The sequence below is a fragment of the Micromonas commoda genome, chromosome 6 (assembly GCF_000090985.2).
Source record: "Micromonas commoda chromosome 6, complete sequence".
In the NCBI taxonomy this organism is placed as follows: Eukaryota; Viridiplantae; Chlorophyta; class Mamiellophyceae; order Mamiellales; family Mamiellaceae; genus Micromonas; species Micromonas commoda.
Genome location: NC_013043.1, coordinates 340,182 through 360,925, shown reverse-complemented (window position 1 = coordinate 360,925; position 20,744 = coordinate 340,182). Strand labels below are relative to the sequence as shown.

The window sequence follows — 20,744 nt, the reverse complement described above, 5'->3', positions numbered from 1 at the left end:
TGGAAGCCCCGAGCCGGCATGCTGAGCTGTCGCCCGAATCTCGCACCATGGTTATTAATTGTGAGTCACGGAATTCGCCCCGCGTCACTCCTCCCCCCTATCCAAATCGAAAGGGCCTAGTGCCCGAGCCGGTATGGAGCCGAGACCCTCGAAAGGCGGAAACCCGCGGAGCAAGGTGTCAACCTTCGCTCTGCGTCCGGCTTTCTGGCGCTGTTCTACTGCCTCCGTTGTTATGTCACACGTCATTTCACGTTAAAATGCCGAGAAAAACGCCGATACCAAGTGAGGGTTGCGTTTTATCCAGACAGGTGCTCACTCTCCGATGAGCGGGGCGTCGCTCCTTCGCTCTGGAGCCCGACTCGTGCGAGCTCGCGCCTCGACGAGATTATTGGCATCGCGAACCAGGACGGTGACGCGAGCAGCGGCGATGGAACCCCCACCGAAGCGCGCTGGTGTCTCCAAAGCCGCGGTGGGGCAGATGCGGGCCACCAACGATTTGGAGGCGAACTTCGAGACGTGCTCGACGCTCGCCAGCGCCGCGGCTTCGCAGGGGTGCTCCATACTCTTCCTCCCCGAGTGTTTCGCGTACATCGGAATAGCGGGAAATGACGCGCTGGCGGTGATGGAACCCCTGGACGGCCCGCTGATGGCACGGTACAGGCAGCTGGCGAAGGACACCGGCGTGTGGCTGTCCCTTGGGGGCTTTCCGGAGACGGGACCGGACGCGGATCACAGGTACAACACGCACGTCCTCGTGGACTCCGACGGGGACGTGCGCGCCAGCTACAGGAAGATTCACCTGTTCGACGTCGACATTCCGAACGGCCCTGTGCTGATGGAGAGTAAGACGGCGTCACCCGGCGATGCAATCGTCGCGGCTGATTCGCCGATAGGGCGGCTTGGCATGACGGTGTGCTACGACCTGCGATTCCCGGAGCTGTACTCGCGGCTGAGGCACGAGATGGGCGCACAGATCATGCTGGTACCGTCAGCCTTCACCAAACCCACGGGTGAGGCACACTGGGAGGTGTTGCTGAGGGCGAGGGCGATCGAGACGCAGAGCTACGTCATCGCCGCGGCGCAGGCAGGGGTTCACAGCGAGAAACGGGAGAGCTACGGGCACGCGATCATCATTGACCCGTGGGGGAAGGTTTTGGCCAAACTCGAGGATCCGGACAACGGCATCGGCATAGCGACCGCGGACATAGATCTCGGGTACCTGGAGGACGTGAGGGAGAGGATTCCGGTAGATAAACATAGGCGAAAGCTGGAGACATTCGAAGCGACCGTCGAGAAGGAGTAGCAGTAGGGTGCGATTAATGGGGACGCGAGTCATTTAACGTTCACGCGCACAAGTAAGACTTAATGTTACGATAAGTGTTATCATCATCATTCATCTTTCATTTCAACAATCGTTTGCGAGTAGACGGAGAAGGTCAGGGCAGATAAGTCAGAGCGTAGTCGTGAAAGTCATTCCTGCGATGGAGTGATGCAAAGGGAGGGAGGGAGCATGACAGCAGCAGTGTCGAAACAGGTCAGCAGACCGCGGCAGTACCAGGTACTCGGTGAAGTTTCAGCCGAACTTGTGAGCTGAGTTTCAGGTTCTTCCAGCGAGCTGTCTAGTCTCGCCGCTTTGGATCTACTGCTTAGTTGAGTGGCTTACTTGCCAAGGCGGGAGAGGATACCGCCGCCTCCGCCTCCGCCTCCACCACCACCACCGCCCTTTCCTTTGCCGCCACGCCTTTTACCACCGCGGTTGCGTCGTTTCTTCTTGCCGCTGCCGCCACCTTCGTCGCCGTCGGGGCTACCCTCGCGCGATCGATCGGGAGACCGAGCCCGCTCCGGGGACCGAGCCCTCTTGCGCACCACGACGACCCTGCGCGGTCCGGATGGCTCAGGAGATCTTTCCCTGACGTTGCGGTCCCTCTTGATGACGACCCGGCGAACCTCCCTCTTCTCGGGGGGAGAGTCGTCGATTTTCTTATCGCCGTCGCCGTCGGCGCCGCCTTCGTCGTCTCCCTCCTGGGCGGTGTCCTTGTCCTCGTTCTCATTGCCGGACCTCTTCTCAGCCTCGTCGTCTTCCTTCCTATCCCCGGGAGAGTCACGAGGCGCCGACCCGGTGGGTCCGACGCCCTTCTTCCGAACGACAACCTTGATGGGTTTCCCCTTGGCGGTCCCAGGTCCCCTGCCGGAAGGCGCGGCGACGATGCCTCGTCCGCCCCTGCCGCCGCGACCACCCATGCCTCCTCTACCACCCGCGAGGCCCGCCATCGGGTTCATCATGATGTCCATGCCCGGCATTCCCATCATGCCCATCATGGGATTCATCATCATGGGGTTCATCCCCATCCCCATCCCCATTCCCATCCCCATCATCGGGTTCATTCCCATGCCTCCCATGCCTCCCATGCCCATCATGGGGTTCATCATCCCGGGCATGCCGTTCGCCGTTGCCTGCTGCACGCCCGGGGGGGGCGGGCCGGGGGGCAGCGGGGGCTGAAAGTTCTCGCCCCCCGCGCCCTCCCCCCCGCCGTTCCCGGCTTTCGCTCCATCCTCGGCACCCGCTCCGTCCTCTGCGGCTCCCTCGCCGCCCCCCGCTCCGTCGTCGGCGGCCTCGTCGCCAGGCGCCGGGAGCGCCGCCGCGTCGCCCCCGCCGGCCCCGCCCTCGTCTCCGGGCGCAGGCAGCGCGGTCCCCGCCTTTGCCTCCTCCCGTTCGGTGAGGAACCCCATCATCCTCGAGAACTCGTCGTCGTCCGCCTTGAACGAGGTGGACTCACCGGTCGGCGCGACGAGCACGCCGTCCTCCGTGTGCTCCAGACGGTTCTGGGGGATGCCGTACGCGGTCTTCATGCGCACGACGTCGAGGTTCTGATCGCCGTTCGTCGGGCACTGGTGGATCCAGTGGCCGGGTACGGAGCACCTGAAGCAGACATACCCGGGCGGGGGCGGTCCGCTGGTGTCCATGCCGCGTCCGCGGCCTCCCATGCCCCTCCCGCCGCCGGGGGCGCCTCGGCCGCCTCCCCTGCCCGCGCCTCGGCCCATGGCTGAGGCTGCCGCCTTCTCGGTCTCCCACGCGGACGCCGCGCCGCTGACGAGCGCGGCGATGGACGGATCGGCGCTCGTGTCCGCGGGGGCGCCATCCGCACCGGCAGCTCCGGGCGCGATGTAGGTCATGTTCCGTCGCGGGGGTGGCTTCCTGAATTCCGTCCCGGTCGGGATCTGGGGCGGCGGCACGTACACCGTCTTCTTGACGGTGGTGGACCCAACCTCGGACCCCACCGCCGCGAGCTGGTCCCGCGGCACGCGCTTAGCGATCACCGACGTGTTTTTCCACACCAACACGGCGTCATCCTCGTAGTCCTCGTTGGTCTGCGCGTTCGTCAGCTGGAGCTCCATGGCCTGATCGCGGCCGAGTCCGCGCTTGTCCACGATCTGGCGCTTCAGATCTCCCACCGAGATGAACATGCCGTCGAACTCGATTGAGTCATAGTCCTTCTGGGACTTGAACTTGTAGTGCACCGTTGACGCCATCTTTCGAACCCGCGATGACAGTCCCCTCCGCGGCGTCCCGCTACGTGCGCGACACGCTGTGATCTCTCCCGCCTTCGACCACGATCGGAAAGGGTAATTGGGGAGGCGGGAGGCGGTAACCTGATCTTCTTTTATGGCCGCCAGTCACAAAACCTCGAATTTCACGAAAATGGGTCCGCGTCTGCAAGAGACGATCGGACCGCCGCCGAAGAAGTCTTCCGTTCTTCCGAGAGGCGCTCCACTTTGGCGACCACGCTCGTGCGAGAGACTCGCCGCCACCGTAGAAATGGCCGTGGTTCTGAACGAGACGGAGAAGAAGAAGGCGAAGGAGGCCTTCCTCGGCATCGGCGTGTGCGAGGAGCTCGCCGAGGCGGCGGCGGACCTCGGGTGGAAGGCGCCGTCCGAGATTCAGGCGCAGTCCATCCCGCAGGCCCTGCAGGGCAAGGACGTCATCGGTCTTGCTCAGACGGGCAGCGGCAAGACCGGCGCGTTCGCTCTGCCCATCCTGCAGGAGCTCCTGGACAAGCCCCAGGCGTTCTTCGCGCTCGTGCTCTCCCCGACGCGCGAGCTCGCCATCCAAATCGCCGAGCAGTTCGAGGCGCTGGGCGCCGGCATCGGCGTCAAGACCGCGGTGCTCGTGGGCGGCATCGACATGATGGCGCAGTCCATCCAGCTGGGTAAGCGGCCGCACGTCGTCGTCGGCACCCCCGGCCGCGTCGTGGACCACCTCACCAACACCAAGGGGTTCACCCTGAAGCAGCTGCAGGTGCTGTGCCTGGATGAGGCGGACCGGCTGCTCAACCTGGACTTTGAGCAGGAGATCGACCAGATCCTCAAGGTCGTCCCGCGGGACAGGCGCACGCAGCTGTTCTCCGCGACGATGACGAGCAAGGTGGCCAAGCTTCAGCGCGCGTGCCTCCGTAACCCGGTCAAGGTTGAGGTTAGCGCCAAGTACAGCACCGTGGACTCGCTGAAGCAAAACTACCTTTTCATCCCGGCCAAGCACAAGGACTGCTACGTCAACTACCTCTTCAACGAGCTCAGCTCGTCCACGATGATGGTGTTCACCAGGACATGCGACCAGACCAGAAAGCTCGCGCTGGTGGCGAGGAACCTCGGCTTCGGCGCCATACCCATCCACGGCCAGATGAGCCAACCCAAGCGCATCGGCGCGCTGAACAAGTTCAAAGCCGGCGAGCGCAACATCCTCGTCGCCACCGACGTCGCCTCGCGCGGTCTCGACATCCCCGCCGTCGACGTCGTCATCAACTACGACGTCCCACAGAACAGCAAGGACTACGTGCACAGGGTGGGACGCACGGCGCGCGCCGGCAGGAGCGGCCTCGCCATCACCATGGTGACCCAATACGACGTCGAGCTGTATCAGAAGATTGAGCGCCTGATCCAGAAGAAGCTTGACGCGTACGACGCCCCGGAGGAGGCGGTGCTGCTGATGAACGAGCGGGTGAACGAGGCGCAGAGGATCGCGCAGCAGCAGATGAGGGAAGCCGACGCGAAGGGGGGCGGGAAGAAGCGAAACAGGGACGGAGACGGGGAGGAGGACAGCCAGTTGTTGACAATCATGGGCAAGGGCGGCCGCGGCGGGAAGAAGGGTGGCAGAGGAGGAGGACGACGCTGAGCGCGATAATTTAGCTAGCTAGAAGTGGCAACACGAGTACTATAGTCTCACAGCTTCGCGAGGAATCCTCCGTCGACCCGCACCGTCGTCCCGGTGATCCAGGCCCCCGCGTTGGAGGACAGGAAGAGCGCCGCGCCCGCCATGTCCTGCGGTGCACCTTTCCTCCTTAGCGGGATACCCGACTTTGCGATCTCCTCGCTCTCTTTGTACATCGCCAGACCGTCGCTCATGGCGCTGGGCACGTACCCCGGGGCGATGGCGTTGACGGTGATGGCGTGCCCGCCCTTTTGCCGCCTGTCCGCGAGCTCGTCCGCGAGCTTGCGGGTAATGTGGTGGACCGCCGCCTTGCTCGCATCATAAGAGTAAGTCGGAAACACCTGCGGCCGTTCTCCAGCGATGGAGCCGATGTTGATGACCCTGGCCGGGTCCGTCGTCGTGGATCCCGCGTCGAGCGCGGGGAGCAGCTCTCGCGTGAGGAAGAAGATCCCCTTGACGTTCAGGGCGTACACCTTGTCCCATCCCTTCTCGGAGTGCTTCTCCAGCGGCGCTCCCCACGACGTTCCCGAGTTGTTCACCAGCACGTGGAGCCGGTCCTCCCTCGCCCTGAACATCTTGGCGAGGTTCACGCAGCCAGCCTCGGTGGAGAGGTCCTCGCTGAGCGCCACGCACGTTCCCGGGCCCTCGGCGGTGAGCTTCTTCGCCGCTGCTTCGCACGCATCCTTGGAGCGGGACGCGATGTACACCCTGGCTCCGTTGGCGACGAAACCCGCCGCGATCATGAGGCCGATGCCGCGCGCGCCGCCGGTGACGAGCACGGTCTTGCCCTCGACGCCGAAGAGCTCGCCCACGGAGAGGTCCTTCATGCGCATCTCCTTAGCCATCGTTCTCGGGGTCGATGCGGATGATGCGCGAGGGCGTTGTGCCGAAGAGTTATCCGATCTGACTGACGGGTGGCACTGACCTGACAGGTGGACTTGACGTTGCAGGAAAACCGAAGCTCGCCTGCGCTCCGGGATCTCACTCTGACGCGCGTCGAAACGCACGACGATGTCGCAAATGTCCAGGTCCGCGCTGCTGCTACGCCTCGCGAGCCGCTCGGCCGCCGCTCCGCGCGCGCCACTGCACGGATACGCGCCCAGGGGCCAGCAGCCCTGGACGCGGTTGGGCACCCAGCATGCTCAGGACGCGGCGAGCTCCGCCCTCCGCGGGGGCGCTGCCGGGATGACCACCTCCGCCGCCGGCTTCGCCGCATCCGCCGCCGGCGCGAACGCGGGCGCCTCCCCCGGCGCCGGCGCTCGCTCGCTGCTCGGTTACGCGCTCCTCGTCAGCCCCAGCGCGGTGTGCGCGTTCCTGTGCAAGTGGCAGTTGGATCGGTACGAGTGGAAGCGGGGCGAGCTGGACGCTCGCGAGGCGGCGCTATCCGCCCCGGACCTCACCATGCGAGACATCGCCGCCATGGTGGACGCCGGGGTCGAACCCGACGAGTACGCCAGGGTGCTGGTGGAGGGCGAGCTCGAGACGGGGCGGACGATCAAGATCCGCCCCCGGGTGAGGAGCGTTCACGGCACGCCAGTCCCGGGATCCGTCGTCCTCACCGCGTGCAAACCCAGGCGCGGGAAGGGGCGGACGATCATCGTCAACCGGGGTTGGGCCCCCGAGCACTGGGTGGAGCCCAAGGGCGGGACGTGCCTCAAGACCTCCGGCGTGGTTCGAAGGAGCGAGACGCCCGGCGCGTTCACCCCGGCCAACGACCCAGCCGCCGGCGCGTGGCACTGGATCGACAGAGCCGCGGTTTGCGCCGCCATGAGCCTGCCGCCGGACACCCAGATGGTTCAGCTGGTGCACGACGGGGGGAGGTACGCCGGTAACGGATACAACGCGCGGGGGAAGAGGCCGAGCGGCTCGGCGGAGGCCTCGTATCCGGCGCCCGTGGCGCTGGCAGACCTGAGGGACTTCAAGGTTAACCCGCAGGACCACGTGAACTACGCGGCGACGTGGGGGACACTGTGCGTCGCGACGGGAGGACTGGCGGCATGGGCGATCAGGCGGCCGGGCGCGGCGGCGAGGAAGGCGGCGAGGGCTCTGTGAAGATGAATGTTGAGTGTTGTAAAAATGACTCCGCCTCACACGCGTTCCTCCCTCGTGTGATGGATGATTGTTTGAACATCGAGCGCGGACCCAACCTCGAGGTGGGCGATCGCGCACTCGCTGGGCACGGGCCACACCCTGCGACTCGGTCCCCCGCCAGCCTCGTTCTGGTCCGCGTCCTTGAACTCTGAACACAAACACCGCATCAATTCGGCAAATTCCCGCCCCACGTCAATCTGATCCAGCCCCGCGTACTTCTCACCGGCGCCAACCTCGCACAGGAACGGATCTTCCATCCTGTACCTCACGTTGAACAAACCTTGCATCGCCAGCGACGTCAGCACCGACAGCACGCACGCGTACACGTTCGCCATCGCCTTGTGCGCCGTGGAACCCGAGATCATCGCGTCGCCCAGCGCCGCGTCCTCGTTCAGCATCTGCTCCACAAGGTACGCGTAGTACGGGCCCCAGAATATCGGGTGGAGAAATATGTACACCCTGGCGAAGGCCCGCGTGGCGATCGGCGTGCGGTACCGCTTGATCATCTTGAGTTTCTCCCACGCTCGCATCGTGAACGTGACGTACTGCCGAAGTCTCGCCGATTCGTTACCCGGCATCCCGCCGTATTTGAGCTCCTCCACAGCGAGCGAGACGCGGTCGAAGTGCTCGCAACACCTCGCGCTGATCTCGTGCTGGATCGCGCGCATCTTCCGTCGCTGCGTCCGTCCCTTGGCGGTGTGAAAGTGGATCTGCCTGGCGGTGGGCGGTGAAGTGAGGAGATCGCGCATGTCGGTGACGAGCGACGCGATGATGAACCTGACGTGTGAGACGTGGTTCGCGGGGAGCCTCTTTCGGCCGTTCTCTCCCCAGTCCCAGTCCCTGTGGCCCTGATAGTACGATAATAGGTACGCCTTGACATCGCTGATCAGGCTGAGTGCCTCCTCGCGCCTCCTGAACGCCTCGTTGAGCGAGTTGGTCAGCGGCATGACGATGGCGAACGATATGAACGCCCAACTCACGTTTACCGCGAGCCTCTGTCCCTTGACCTCGTAAAGCGAGAAGAGCAGGACCGATGCGACGGAAATGATGGACAGAAAAAGCGACTCCATGGTAACAAGGAACTTGAAGTACACCCTGAACGACGCCGTGAGCTGCAGGCAAGCGTCGACGAAGGGATCGAGCGGGCTCCGAGAGGTCTTCCTAGCCTCGGCATGGAGCGCGCTCTCCTTCCTCCACATGTCGTCCACCCCAGTCCCGAATCGCTCGCGAGGTCTAGGGGACGAGTCGCCGGAAGCGATCAGCGACGGCATCACGCCTTCGGTGGAGGTGGCCATGACGGGCGTCGTGTCACGCGTCTCTGTGGATTGGATACAGCCACAGGTGCCGAATTGTTGTTTTTTCTCAACAGAGAACCACGTTTTCGCTCGCAGGGACAACTGGGAAAAAAAGACCGTGAATGACGAGTCCCGCGGCAAGCGCGTCCCATCTCGAGATCCCGGCAGATATTCACTTTTGGGGCGACCCGGATTGTCCAATTCCCGCCAACGCGTTCGCCAGATCGTCATAGGCAGGGGGCGCGAGGTGAAAGGAGAGAACAGGGAAACCCGAGAATGACGCAGAGTAAGGTGAAACTTCAAGAGAGAGGCTCGGAGATGGGGATGCTCTCCGGCACCAATGGGTTAAGGAAGGGCATGGCGAAGGAGGCGAATTTAGCTGAAATCATCCTGGAACAGGCCGCCCGGCCCAAGATCAACTACGACAAGTGCAAGGTCATCGTCACGATCGGCGGTCCGTTGACCGAGACCGTCGACCAGCTCGCGGAGATGCTTGAGGCGGGCATGACCGTCGCTCGCTTTGACTTCACCTCTGGCAGCAGGACGCTCGAGCAGCACCTGCAGACGCTCGAGAATCTCAGGGCGGCCCAGAAGCGGACCAGGTGCCTGTGCGCAATCTACTGCGCCTTGGGCGGGAACATCTTCGCGGTGTCCAGGAATGACCCCGAAAAAGAGTTCAATTTCACCAAGGGCCAGACGGTCAAGCTCCTGCACGGCAAACCCGTGTGCGACGACAGCGACGTACTGCACCTGGACAGCAGCATCGGCGAGCTCGATTTCGCCGAGACGTTCTCACCCGGAGATGTCGTCTTCGTCCACCCGTTCCTGCGCGCTGGCGAGCTCACCGCCGAGCTCGAGGTGACCTCCATCAGCGAACGGGAGATCGTGTGCGTGTGCCGCAACGACGTGGAGGTGCCGTCCACCGTCAAGCGCCTCGCCGTCAACTTCAGCGGGGCGAAGAATGCGCCGCCGTTCAACGCGTGTGACGAGGTCATCGTGAACAATTTCGCCGTGCCCGCCAACGTGGACTTCATCTCCGTCGGCGCGGTACGCGACGGCGGTATGCTCGGGCTCCTCAAGCAGCACGCCCGCAACAGCGGCCTGCCAAGCGTCAGGATCATCGCGCAGATCGATAACCTCCACGCGCTTCGAGACTTGCCCGGCATCCTGCGCCAGGCGGACGTGGTCCTGCTCGCGCGCGGCGAGCTCGGCGCGGTTGTGGCGTCCGAGAAGATGTTCGCGGTCCAAAAGCACGTGCTGAAGATGTGCGAGAAGGTTGGCAGGCCGTGCATCGTGACGCGGCTCATGGACAGCATGATCTTTGCGCCCAGGCCCACGCGTGCGGAGGCGACGGACGTGGCTAACATTGTCCTCGACGGCGCCGACGGCCTCCTTCTCGGTCTCGAGACGCTGGACGGGAACTTTCCGCTAGCCTGCCTCGAGACGGTGTTGTCCATCGCGCGGGAGGCTGACTCGGTGTACGACTACGAGGCTAGGTACAGGCGACAGATGGTACAGATGAACGTCAAGCTGGCCAAGGCAACGGATTCGCTCCCGTGGGGCGTCGCGCCGCTGGTCAAGGACGACCCGGACCTCGCCAAGATCAAACCCAACGCGCGCCGCAACTCTCTCACCATCAGACTGGAGCAGTTCGAGGTGGACGTGAACCTGAAGAAGGAGGCGCTGGCGGCCGCGGCGGTGCAGACGGCTTACCAGATTGAGGCCAAGCTCATCGTGGTGTTTTCGCACACGGGAGAGACCACGCGGCTGGTGGCCAAGTACCACCCGCAGTGCCCGGTGCTGTCGCTGTCGATTCCCACCGTCCACGGCGGTACCGTGCAGTGGAGGGTCGAGGGTGACGTGGAGGCGAGGCAGCAGCTCGTGTACCGCGGCGTGGTGCCGGCGCTGAGCGGCGGATCCGGCCCGACGCTGGACGACGAGACGGCTCCGGTGGTGCACCAGTTTGGGGCGACGAGGACGGACGTGGAGGCGCTCACCAAGGCGCAGGAGCTCGGTCTGATCATGCCGGGTGATCTCGCGGTGTTCTGCCAGCTCATCGCGGGTCTCTCCACGGTCAAGGTTGTGGAGTTTGCGGGAATGAGGAAGCCCAAGAGCAGGACGTTTTCGCCCGAGATCAGCAGGAGTAGCAGCCCGGGAGTTCCCCGGATGGCCTCGGACGATAGCCTAGACACGAAGGATGCCATGAAGGAGATTCAGGCTCGCTTCGGCCGCATCGGAACCACAGGTAACTTCGAGGAGCTGAAGCAGACCGACGAGGCCAACAAGTCTAAGCCTGGGCTGGTGCAGCGCAACGGCGGCAGGGGTGCAGCGAAGCCCCCAAGATCTTCAAATTCCTCAGCTTCACTGCCGCGGGTGGATTCCGGGGTCAGCACGGACAGTCCGGACTCGACTCATCACGAAGGACGGACAGGGGTCGCACGGCCGAAGAAGACGAAGTCAGCCCACTTCATCCCATTCTGAGCGAGGCGTTGTTTCATTTACCCGGTTGTAACGTATTCATTTTCATTTCATCGTATGTGAGCACTTGGTGCAACCAAAAAATCACGTCTTTCCCTCGCGCAGTTGCTGGAACATAGAGACAGTCTGCTTCATGAGCCCGACGCGGAGCTGCGCCCCAAGGCGCTCCTCCATGATGTGCTCTTCGAACATCCGGCGCAGATCACCCAGCGGCGGCGGCGACTTGAAGTCCAGTGTGGGAAAGTTGAGCAGCACCTCGAAGAAGATCTCCCACAGTTCGGTCCTCCACCAGCGCTTCAGCGACTCCCTCGGGCGGTACTTGAATCCATCAAAATCGGTGAGCACCTTGTGAACCTGCATGTACTTGCCGAACAAAAGGGCGTGGACGGTGGCTGCGATCTGGTGCATGTCCGCCTGCCACGTCCATGGCTTTCCCTCAATCATCTCCGAGCACCTGAAGCCCTCGGTGCCGCAATCGCCGACAAACACCGTCTGCCAGTCGTACATGCCGAGGTCGATGGCGAGTCCGAAGTCGATGAGTGAAAGGCCCTTGAGCTTCCAGCTCCCGGGCCTGTTCACGGCCCAGTCACACCAGTTGTCTCCACCGTTTCGCACAAGCAGGTTGTCTGGTTTGATGTCTGCGTGGACCACCCCAGCCAGGTGCAGCGACTCCACAACCCTGAGCAGCTCGATGGCGTAGTACATCACGATGAGCTCGTCCATCTGTTTACCTACGCGGAGATAGGAGTTGAGCACGTCCTGCAGGGTTCCGTGGTCGCCAAATGGCATGATCAGGACGCCAATCTCCGCGTCCGAGCCCTTGACAACGTCAGTGCCGCCGACGAGGTGGAGAGCAGAGGGCTGAACAACGCCCGCGGCGTGCAGGGGATCGATGCGCCCGGCGAGCCGTTTGCATACCATCCACTCCCATCGAGCCAGCCTAGCACTCTGCACCTTGATGGCCAGGCCACCGAAACCCTCGTCATCCTCGTCCGAGACGCTGGCAACTTCTGCGTATTCAGCCTCATAAACCTTGGCATTTGCTCCTGACCCGGCAAGGCCCATGAGGACGTACTCCGTGCTCCCGAGAACAAGCGACGTGCCTCCTCTCGCGCGAACCCTCGCACCGCCACCAGCCTTCGCCGCGGCGCGCAAGCTCGCGAGAATCGTATCACCGGCGTGGACGTAAACTCCAGGGAAAGTGGCAAGGCCCCTGTCAACGGTGGCGAGGTGAGCGTCAAACGCGTCACGGTCAAAAGGGTCCGCCGACTGCGCGATACGGTTGATCGGGGAAGCGCTGTGCCTGAGATTGCTGGTACGAACGGAAGCGATCGGGCTCGGCCTCGTCGTCGTTTTGAGGGTTTGGAGCGCGGAGGCTGCCTCGTCAGCCAAGACCTCAAACTCGTCGTTTCCCTCGAGCCCGGGTGGGGGCTGCGCCGAGCGCAGGGTGCGCTCTGAGAGGGCAACCTCGGACTCGGACACGCTCGGCGAAAGATTTATGGATACAGGCTTGAACACCGCCGCCGCTGCTGCCGCCTCAGCGATAGAGCGAGGTATGAACGAGCCAGGAGGTATATCAAAGGCTGGCACGATGTTTTCAGCGTTGAACGCAAATTCCATCCGGCATTCCGCATTCTCTGACGGTTCACCAAAGGTCCTATAAGAAGAGAGCATCAGTCACGTGTCCTTTTGGATCTCAACGTACACCGTCCAAATCAAAATTACACTCGTCACAATCTACCTGGTGTGCTGTGCGCTTCCAGCTGAGCCGCTCGCCTGCGACCCTTCACCCTGTCTCATCGCCTCGGCCATCATTGCCGGGTCGATATGCATGGTGTCCTGGTAAACGTCAAAGCCACCGTCATCACTCGGCATCGGGGTGTTCGCGGGTGCTGCGGGGGGCTGCATGCTCACAGCCTGGGAGTGCGCTCCGCTGGGTATCTGCTCAGTGGGATCCTCGTACACGGCAAATTCGTTCTCGTCAGCTGCGGCTTTCCCAGCCACTGGTGCGGACGGAGGCATGGCCGCCGCGCCTGTCTTGGTCGCGAGGGGCTGGCGCGTCGCCGTGGTGGGAGCAAGGGGGGTTCTCATCGGCATCGCCGCCAGTGGCGTCCGTCCGTGCATCGCTGGGGTCTTTGCGGCGTTTGCGCCAAACGCAGCAGGCCTGGGGGTGGCAGCGATGGGCGGCAACACAACGGTATCCTCTCGAATCTCGAGATCAGCAATGGGCGATTGCTGTTTGGGCGCGGCGACCGCGGCGACAGCTTCCTTGGACAGCAAACAGGTATCCTCGTAAATCGCGAAGCTCTCCGTCTCGTCAGCCTTCTGCGCTGGGGTGTTTGCCTCTTTGATTGGTGCGAGAGCGGCGGTGGCGGCGGCGTCGCCCATTTCCGCTGGATTTGTGGCGCGCTCAGCCTCAAGTCCTCCGGAAAACATTGACATGATGTCACCCCACGCCTCCTTGGTGGTCAAAGTCATCGTCGGCTCGTTCATACCGTATGTTCCACCCTCCGTGGCGGTCCAGCGAAGACCCGCGGGTACGGCGGCGGCAACTGGCTGCGCGGCGCCCGCCGGTGGCACGCCCTGGGCCTCGTCAGTCGGTCGCTCCAGCGCGCGTCCTTGCACACCGCTGCCGACATCCGACGGGGGAGCACCGCATGATCCAAAGGAATGCTGGGGCACGGACTCGGGTGGTGCCGCCGTCTGCACCTCGGCGACGTCCAGCTTGGGGTTCTGCATGACCTGCACGGTTGTCGCCGTCACCTCAGCTGGCACACCCCCAATGGTCGTGGGCACAGCCACGGTCGCATCGAGCTCCATGTCCTCCTCCTTAGTCTCACGGCCGATGATTAGCCCCGGGGCGGGCTTCTGTGCCGCCACCGGGCCGTTCGCGACCTCCCACCTCGCGGCGCGGCGCTCCTCGTAGCACACCTCCTCGCCAAAATTGTTGACCGTATCCGCGGGGTTGTAGCCGCCATAGAACGTCTTGGGTCGCTCGCCGGCGATGGGCTCGGGCTCGGGCGCCCCCTTGCCGTGGTGCAGCATGGGATTACTCGCGAGGTTGGGGTTCGCGGCGTCGAGGCGGCGGCGGAGCGCGTTGGTGGGCGGGGGCTTCGAGGTCGACTTGGACATCAAACCCGCGTTCGCCGCAGCCTCAGCCTCAGCCTGCGCGAGGTCCTCATCCTCGTAAATATCGAGGTCTGGGGCGGGAGTGACGGCGCTAGCCTGTCCGGGCCTCGATCGTTTGTTCCCGAGGCCCTGACCCGTCCACTGCGTGGCTCCCCTCGTGTTTTCTTTGCGGGTCTCGGTGTACTTGCCGAGGTTCTTCCATGGTGCTGGAGCCGCGGATGGAGCCACCCCGTCCTCCTCGTCGCAGTAAATCTCCAGACCGCCGTCGTTCTCGTTGGAACGCTTGGGCGTGCGACCGCCACCGACACCGCCCGTGCCACCGAGGCCGCGGGCCCTCGATCCCACGACACCCGCGGCGCCACCGCCGCCGCTGCGCACGGCGCCGCCTGGGTTCTCGGCGTTTGCGCTCCCGCCCCTCGCGGCGGCGCCAACCTCACCGAACCTCCGCGTCTCGCCCTCTCCTTCCTCCTCGAGGGCGCCGCCCTCCTCCATCTTGCGCTGCTTACGTTTCATCATGCGGTGTTGAAACTGCGCGAGCTTTTCCTTGAGCCTCTGCGTGGGCTCTGCGCGCATGAGGATGCCGCGGTCGTATACCTCACCCGCCTGCTTGAACGCGCCGCGGATCTCGAGGAATGCGGCGTAGGCCTCGTAGAACAGTGTGTGACGCTGGCCGACGTCGTTCGCCTGAAGGAACTTGAATATGTCGTGCGGTTCCTTGCAGCAGTCGGCGTACTTGACCCAGATGCGGAGATATCGCACGTCATCCCTGTAGCGCGGCACCTCTTGAAGCTCGCGGGTGCACCGCTCGAGGAGGGGAAGCACCTCGGTCTCGCGTCCACCGGACGTGAACATCTGCTCCGTCCACTTGATGAACCTCACCCACACCTCGAGCGGGTCATCACCGTCGTATGTGGCGATAGCGTTCCAAAAGGCGCTGTGGAAAGAGGGAGGGGCGGGGTGAGTTGGCGAGATTCCAAAATCGACCAGTCACTCTCGGAACACCAAATCCAGACAGGGGTCGGGGGTTCGTTCGAGCGTCGCCTCGTACCTTCGTTCCTCCTTGATCTTCGTCGCGCGCTCGCCGTTGGCCATGCCCGTAACTTGATCGAGCATCTTAGCGTCGCGACCCCTCTTTAAAGGCTGGAAGTTCTCCTTGGAGGTGTCCCACGTCGGGTCCGACATGGTGGCGGAACTCTAGCTTTTTCGTTGAAAGTCACGCGCGCGTTACCGAGATCAGGAGCGCCTCCTTCGGGAGCCTCTCCAGGATATCCTCCGCCGAAAAACGACGGGATGCTTTGTTTCCGGCTCGAACGCACGAACGAGGCGAGTCCGACGCTGGCGCGCTGGATGCTTCGACGTCGCGCGGTCCGCGAATGCAGCCGCGCCTCGGCGGATCCCCCAACCGCTTTGTCCCCCTCTCGACTGTCGACCGGAATTTTTGAAGTTCAAGGGTGCGACCGACCAAACTTTTTTGGCAAAACCGACCATGAGTTATTAGACCTCCAATTCCGCCCGCATATGACAATCATTTCGAATGAACCCAAAAGCACGGTTTGCGCCTTGTCCGTGGAACCTGCAGCCTTCTCAGCCAATCAGAGCTCGTTCCACTGCCAGCGGCTAGCATTTTATCCTCGAACATCCTCGGGTTTTTCCGGTGAGGCCGGATCGCAACCGCGGTCATTGTCACACCCAAACCGGAAACATGGCCGCTCTTACCCAGACCTGCAAGATTGCCCTCCCCGCGCGCGTCGCGAAGCGCTCCGCGCGCACCGCCCGCCGCACCGCCGTCGTCGCCAAGGCTGCCGCCCCCGTCGACGCCGTCCGCGTCCAGCAGAAGGTGCGCGACGAGCCCTGTTGAAAATCTACGCCATATCCACTTGTCCCGCTGGAGAGAGGCAGCGCCCGCGCGGGTTTTAGGGTCCGCGCGGCGCGACAGCGACGAGACCGGTCGTGTCCCGAGGTATTCGATGGCGTCGTGAGTGATAATCGATGATGATCGGATGCATGAGGGGGTCTGAACGTCGGCGGCGCGTCGGCGCGGCGCGCTCGCGCGGGAGGGTCTCGCTTTCTTTTCGCCACTGGCGCAGGGCTGAAATCGCGGGTCGGGGTGCTCGTTGCACGCCGGGGTGGGCGCGACGACGCACAAATCGACCACGATCGACCGGGACGCGTGGTGTTCACGCCCGGTCTATCGATGTTATCGATCCGTGCGGTCGTCGCGGCCTTCGCTCGGAGCGCGGCGCCCGATCTCCGAGTCCCCAAGCCCTTCGGCTACGTCCGCTCGGGCGCTGCTGCGCCTGGGCGCCTGTGAGCATTTTTGGGTTTTTTCGCGCGAACTACGCCATGCTCCGTCGCAGCCTCGAAGTACCTCTGACCGTTCGTCCCCTCTCCACTCTCTGTTGTCCTCATCAGGCCGTCGCCGGTGTTCTCGCTGCCGGTGCCGTGTACGAGGCCATGTCTGCCCCCGCGGCGCAGGCGGCTATGGAGCTCGTGCAGGTGGCTGAGGGCGAGCCCCTCATCGTGAACGTGGCGTGGGGTGCCCTCATGGCCACCTTCTCCTTCTCCCTCTCCCTCGTTGTCTGGGGTCGCTCCGGCCTCTAAGCAACACGCGTTGCTCACGTGTAACTTGACGACCGGGCGGTGAAGCCCCTCCCGCCGCGAGGTTTGCGGAATAGGTTGGCAGGGAGGTGTTCGGCTCCATGGAACACGACATCAAGATGTAATAGGTGGGATTGTAGAGGAATGTGGAGGCTATTCTTTTGATTAGCGTAACTGCTGGAGAGTCCTCTAGATAGTAGGGACTCGCCATTCGAGCTCGTTATCAAATATTTACGACTACGATGCGTATAACATGCCCAGCGCTAATAGCTATCACTGCCTATTCTGAGGATTGCGGTCCTTTGCCTTCGAGGCGCCATCCTTCGCCGCCTCCTCCATTCTCTTACCCACGGCCTGCATACCCTTTCCCAGCATCGTGGCCATCTTCGCTCCCGTCGCTTTCGCAGCCTTGGCGGCCTTCCCAGCCGCAACCTTCGCCTCCGTCGCAGCCTTGGCCGCCGCGAGCTTGGCCTGTTCCTCTCGCGACGGAGCGCCAGTCTCCGTGGGCGGTGGAGCCGCGTGGGCCTGAGGCTCGGGCCCGCCGGGAACTGACGGGTACAGGAGCGCGGTGGGCGGCGCCGAGGGGCTCGCGGGTTCGGCCGCACCCGGAGGTGCGAACGGATTTCCAGTCTGCACTGGCGGCGGCGGCGGGGGCGGAGCGGGCGGTGCATAGTTTGGCTGCGGGTAGTTGGGCTGCTGCTGCTGCTGCTGCTGCTGCTGCTGCTGCTGCTGCTGCTGTTGCTGTTCCCACCTGTGCTGCTCGTAGACTTGACGCTGTGCGTCCCACTGTGTCGCAGGTGCCTGATACTGAGGCTGCGGCGGCTGCGGCGCGTATCCCCGACGCATCTCCGCAGGCACGGGAGCCTGCTGCTGCCTCCGCTGCTGCCGCTCCACCTGCTGGCGCGTGAGCTGCTCCACGCTACGACTGACGTTCGTGAGCGCCGTCGCGATCGCCGAGAGACCCCCCGCGGCGACCGAAGCCACCGTGTTCCCCACTACGTCCTCGGGCACGGTGTCCTCGCACAGCACCCTCTCGCACTCCCCCGCGTTGGTGTACTTGCAACCGATGCACGCGCAGCGACACCCGCAGCCGAGACCGCACGGGTGTCGCTGACGGTCCAGCTCCCTGTCGGTGAGGCCGCACGCCTTGCCACACACAGCGCACGGATTTTCGGGAAAACACGGCGCCACCCGCACAGCCTTGTACTTCCTCGACCCCGGCGACGCCCTGAAGCAACACCATTGTTTATCGTGCGGAGGAAGCTTTGGGACGTTGAGCCCGCCGAACGGGCTCGCGACGAGGAAACACGGCCAGAGGTGACGCGTGGAGCGATACCACAGGCGGCCTCTGAGTCCCCACCAGCAGAAGGTACCGCCGATCCAGAGGACAAACGGCACGAGCGAGGACAGGAGCCCGGTGTCCATCGGTCCCGCGTTGTGAAGTTCTGATGCTGGCTCCGTTTTCGCGCAACTGAAGCGAAGGCACCCGCCAAAATATTCCTCCCGGGTAACAAAGCATCGCGCGCGGGTGGTTTGCACGACGGAGCGCTCGGGGGTCAAGATGGGCAGAACGGATGACTCGCCGAGGCAGTCCATCGCGTTGGGCGCCCACAAGACGAAGAGCAAGGAGTTCTATGACATCGTCAGGCACATAGGTGCGCGAGCGACGTCTTTAATATTTTAGGGTTGCCCCCGTTTGAAACGACAGCGCTTCGCAACCCCCAACTCAGCCGGTCTGACGATTCCTCCCCCGAATCTCACAGGCGAATGTAAGAACAAGTCGGACGAGGACGCCATCATGCGCAGGGAGGTCATGATGCTGCGCACGGTCCTCACTGGGCCGAAGTTGGAGAAGGCCAAGCTCAAGGAGTATCTCATTCGCCTCATGTACGTCGAGATGCTCGGCCACGACGCCGCGTTCGGCTACATCCACGCAGTGAAGGCGACGAACGAGTCGGAAGTATCGCTGAAGCGTGTCGGATACCTCGCCACCTCCGCCTTCCTCGACGAAAACCATGAACTCATCATCCTCATCGTCAACACCGTGCAGCAAGATCTCAAGAGCGACAACTACCTGGTGGTGTGTGCGGCGCTCACCACCATCTGCAGGCTGGTCAACGAGGAAACCATCCCGGCTGTGCTGCCGCAGGTTACGGAGCTTCTCAACCACCCGCAGATGCACGTGAGGAAGAAGGCGGTGATGGCGCTGCACAAGTTCCACCTGAAATCCCCTTCGTCGGTGTCGCACCTGCACGGCAAGTTTCGGCAGATGCTCTGCGACAAGGACCCGAGCGTCATGTCCGCGGCGCTCTGCGCGCTGCACGACCTGACCATCTCGGATCCCGGTCCGCAGAAGAACCTCGTGCCTTCATTCGTGTCAATCCTCAAGCAGGTGGTGGAGCACAGGCTGCCCAAATCGTACGACTACCACCGCGTGCCGGCTCCGTTCATTCAGATCCGGCTGCTGAAGATCCTCGCCGCGCTGGGCGCGGCGGACCAGAAGGCGGCGACAGAGATGTACTCGGTGCTGAACGCTGTTCTCAAGAAGGGCGATAATCATAGCAGCATAGGAAACGCCATCGTTTACGAGTGTGTGCGCACCGCGGCGAGCATCTACCCATCGCCGGTGCTGCTGGAGCACTGCGCCGGGGTGGTGTCCAGGTTCGTCAAGTCCTCCAACAACAACCTCAAGTACGCCGGGCTGGATGCGCTGTCGTGCATCGTGAACATCAACCCGAACTACGCTACGGAGCACCAGATGGCGGTGGTGGACTGCCTGACGGACCCGGACGAGAGCCTCAGGAAGAAGACGCTGGATCTTCTGTACCGCATGACCAAGTCGAATAATGTCGAGGTCATCGTGGAGAAGATGATGGATTTCCTGAGGGACGCGACGGACCACCACTTGCGGGAGGAGACCGCGACCCGCATCGGCGAGCTGGCGGAGAGGTACGCTCCGAGCACGCAGTGGTTCATAACCACGATGAACGTCCTGTTCGAGGTTGGCGGCGACGTCGTGAAGCAGTCCACGGCTCACAATCTCATGGCGCTCATCGCGGAGGGCAGCGGCGAGGACGCCAACGACGCGACGCTCCGACGCTCCGCCGTCGCCGCCTACCTCGGGCTCATCTCCAAACCCAGGATCCCGCGGGTGCTCTTCGAGGTGATCCTATGGGTCGTGGGCGAGTACGGGACGCTGAGCGGTCAGAGTCCCCAGGCGCTGATGGACACACTTTGTACCGCGGTTGAGGCCCAGCCCGAGGGCGACGCGGTGCAGGCGCAGGCGATGACCGCGTGCGCCAAGCTCGCGGCTGCGGGCGGGGGTCAGCTGTCGGAGAAGGCGACCAAACTCGTGAACCGAAATCTGAACAGCAGAAGTATTGACCGCCAGCAGCGAGCCTACGAGATCACGGCGCTTCTGCGGGAGAACCCGGCGCTTGTCGCGGCGGCGTTACCGCAGGATGCCAGCTGCGAGGATCTCGAGGTAAACCCGGCTTTGCCAGCCCTGGACGCGTACGTCAACAAGGCTCTCGCCGAGGGTGCTTCGGCGTACCTTCAGCCGTCCGAGCGTTCTACGGGCCTGAGGGAGGCCGGGGGCGGCGGGTTATCTCACGAGGTCGCGGGATCGCTTCGGTTTGATGCCTACGACGCGCCCGCGCTGGATCGGGGTATCGCGGCGACGGCGGCGGCGCCGAGCGGGGAGATGAGGCTGAGTAGCACGGGAGGAACATGGGGCGAGCCGGCGGGGCGATCGGCCCCTCCGACGACCACGCCGAGGTTCGAATCGCCGCAGGCACCCGAGGATGATCGCGCGCAGCTCGCGAGTGCGCTGTTCAGCGGGGTCGGCGCGCCGCCGCCGCCGCAAGTGCCGCGAGCGCCGCCTCCACCTGCACCGAGGTCCGACATGGACCTTCTTATGGGACTCGATGCTCCGACTCCAACCGCCG

The 20,744-nt window shown here is 63.6% G+C and overlaps 12 protein-coding genes across 12 annotated transcripts; 6 read left to right on the top strand and 6 right to left on the bottom strand.

Annotated features, from left to right (window-relative positions):
- Positions 1 to 427: 427 nt before the first annotated feature.
- NIT (hydrolase, carbon-nitrogen family protein) lies at positions 428 to 1,303 on the top strand (the record flags this gene model as incomplete). Its single annotated transcript, XM_002503118.1, has 1 exon — positions 428 to 1,303. The coding sequence occupies one exon, from the start codon at positions 428 to 430 to the stop codon at positions 1,301 to 1,303; it is 876 nt and encodes a 291-aa protein (XP_002503164.1).
- A 1,470-nt stretch (positions 1,304 to 2,773) lies between these two features.
- On the bottom strand, positions 2,774 to 3,531 carry MICPUN_83150 (predicted protein; the record flags this gene model as incomplete). Its single annotated transcript, XM_002502761.1, has 1 exon — positions 2,774 to 3,531. A coding segment is annotated over one exon (758 nt), but the record flags the coding sequence as incomplete, so codon positions are not given.
- Positions 3,532 to 3,817: 286 nt separating this feature from the next.
- On the top strand, positions 3,818 to 5,170 carry MICPUN_83132 (dead-box ATP-dependent RNA helicase; the record flags this gene model as incomplete). The annotated part of the gene is made up of 1 exon (XM_002503117.1): positions 3,818 to 5,170. One exon carries the CDS (start codon positions 3,818 to 3,820, stop codon positions 5,168 to 5,170), a length of 1,353 nt encoding a protein of 450 aa, XP_002503163.1.
- Positions 5,171 to 5,217: 47 nt separating this feature from the next.
- On the bottom strand, positions 5,218 to 6,033 carry MICPUN_82773 (short chain dehydrogenase/reductase family protein; the record flags this gene model as incomplete). The annotated part of the gene is made up of 1 exon (XM_002502760.1): positions 5,218 to 6,033. One exon carries the CDS (start codon positions 6,031 to 6,033, stop codon positions 5,218 to 5,220), a length of 816 nt encoding a protein of 271 aa, XP_002502806.1.
- Positions 6,034 to 6,217: 184 nt separating this feature from the next.
- Positions 6,218 to 7,151, top strand: MICPUN_59189 (predicted protein; the record flags this gene model as incomplete). Its single annotated transcript, XM_002503116.1, has 2 exons — positions 6,218 to 7,026; positions 7,142 to 7,151. 2 exons carry the CDS (start codon positions 6,218 to 6,220, stop codon positions 7,149 to 7,151), a joined length of 819 nt encoding a protein of 272 aa, XP_002503162.1.
- A 142-nt stretch (positions 7,152 to 7,293) lies between these two features.
- Positions 7,294 to 8,592, bottom strand: MICPUN_59188 (predicted protein; the record flags this gene model as incomplete). The annotated part of the gene is made up of 1 exon (XM_002502759.1): positions 7,294 to 8,592. The coding sequence occupies one exon, from the start codon at positions 8,590 to 8,592 to the stop codon at positions 7,294 to 7,296; it is 1,299 nt and encodes a 432-aa protein (XP_002502805.1).
- Positions 8,593 to 8,868: 276 nt separating this feature from the next.
- MICPUN_59187 (predicted protein) lies at positions 8,869 to 11,073 on the top strand (the record flags this gene model as incomplete). The annotated part of the gene is made up of 1 exon (XM_002503115.1): positions 8,869 to 11,073. The coding sequence occupies one exon, from the start codon at positions 8,869 to 8,871 to the stop codon at positions 11,071 to 11,073; it is 2,205 nt and encodes a 734-aa protein (XP_002503161.1).
- A 27-nt stretch (positions 11,074 to 11,100) lies between these two features.
- Positions 11,101 to 12,705, bottom strand: MICPUN_108412 (predicted protein). The gene has a single exon (XM_002502758.1). The coding sequence runs from the start codon at positions 12,133 to 12,135 to the stop codon at positions 11,155 to 11,157; it is 981 nt and encodes a 326-aa protein (XP_002502804.1). The 5' UTR covers positions 12,136 to 12,705; the 3' UTR covers positions 11,101 to 11,154.
- Positions 12,706 to 12,807: 102 nt separating this feature from the next.
- MICPUN_100915 (hypothetical protein) lies at positions 12,808 to 15,381 on the bottom strand (the record flags this gene model as incomplete). The annotated part of the gene is made up of 2 exons (XM_002502757.1): positions 12,808 to 15,133; positions 15,248 to 15,381. 2 exons carry the CDS (start codon positions 15,379 to 15,381, stop codon positions 12,808 to 12,810), a joined length of 2,460 nt encoding a protein of 819 aa, XP_002502803.1.
- A 513-nt stretch (positions 15,382 to 15,894) lies between these two features.
- MICPUN_94459 (predicted protein) lies at positions 15,895 to 17,046 on the top strand. Its single transcript, XM_002503114.1, has 2 exons — positions 15,895 to 16,036; positions 16,612 to 17,046. Exons 1-2 carry the CDS (start codon positions 15,902 to 15,904, stop codon positions 16,798 to 16,800), a joined length of 324 nt encoding a protein of 107 aa, XP_002503160.1. The 5' UTR covers positions 15,895 to 15,901; the 3' UTR covers positions 16,801 to 17,046.
- Positions 17,047 to 17,067: 21 nt separating this feature from the next.
- Positions 17,068 to 18,222, bottom strand: MICPUN_100914 (predicted protein; the record flags this gene model as incomplete). The annotated part of the gene is made up of 1 exon (XM_002502756.1): positions 17,068 to 18,222. One exon carries the CDS (start codon positions 18,220 to 18,222, stop codon positions 17,071 to 17,073), a length of 1,152 nt encoding a protein of 383 aa, XP_002502802.1. The 3' UTR covers positions 17,068 to 17,070.
- Positions 18,223 to 18,358: 136 nt separating this feature from the next.
- MICPUN_83194 (predicted protein) lies at positions 18,359 to 20,452 on the top strand (the record flags this gene model as incomplete). The annotated part of the gene is made up of 2 exons (XM_002503113.1): positions 18,359 to 18,452; positions 18,561 to 20,452. Coding segments are annotated over 2 exons (1,986 nt in total), but the record flags the coding sequence as incomplete, so codon positions are not given.
- Between the last annotated feature and the right edge of the window lie 292 nt (positions 20,453 to 20,744).

What these genes read in the sequence shown, in the direction of transcription:
- MICPUN_94459 (XM_002503114.1), top strand. Translation starts at nt 15,902, where the DNA reads ATGGCCGCTCTTACCCAGACCTGCAAGATTGCCCTCCCCGCGCGCGTC. An exon ending in CCGTCCGCGTCCAGCAGAAG is followed by an intron (nt 16,037 to 16,611) that starts GTGCGCGACGAG and finishes TGTCCTCATCAG; the next exon opens with GCCGTCGCCGGTGTTCTCGC.
- MICPUN_108412 (XM_002502758.1), bottom strand. Translation starts at nt 12,135, where the DNA reads ATGGGCCTTGCCGGGTCAGGAGCAAATGCCAAGGTTTATGAGGCTGAA.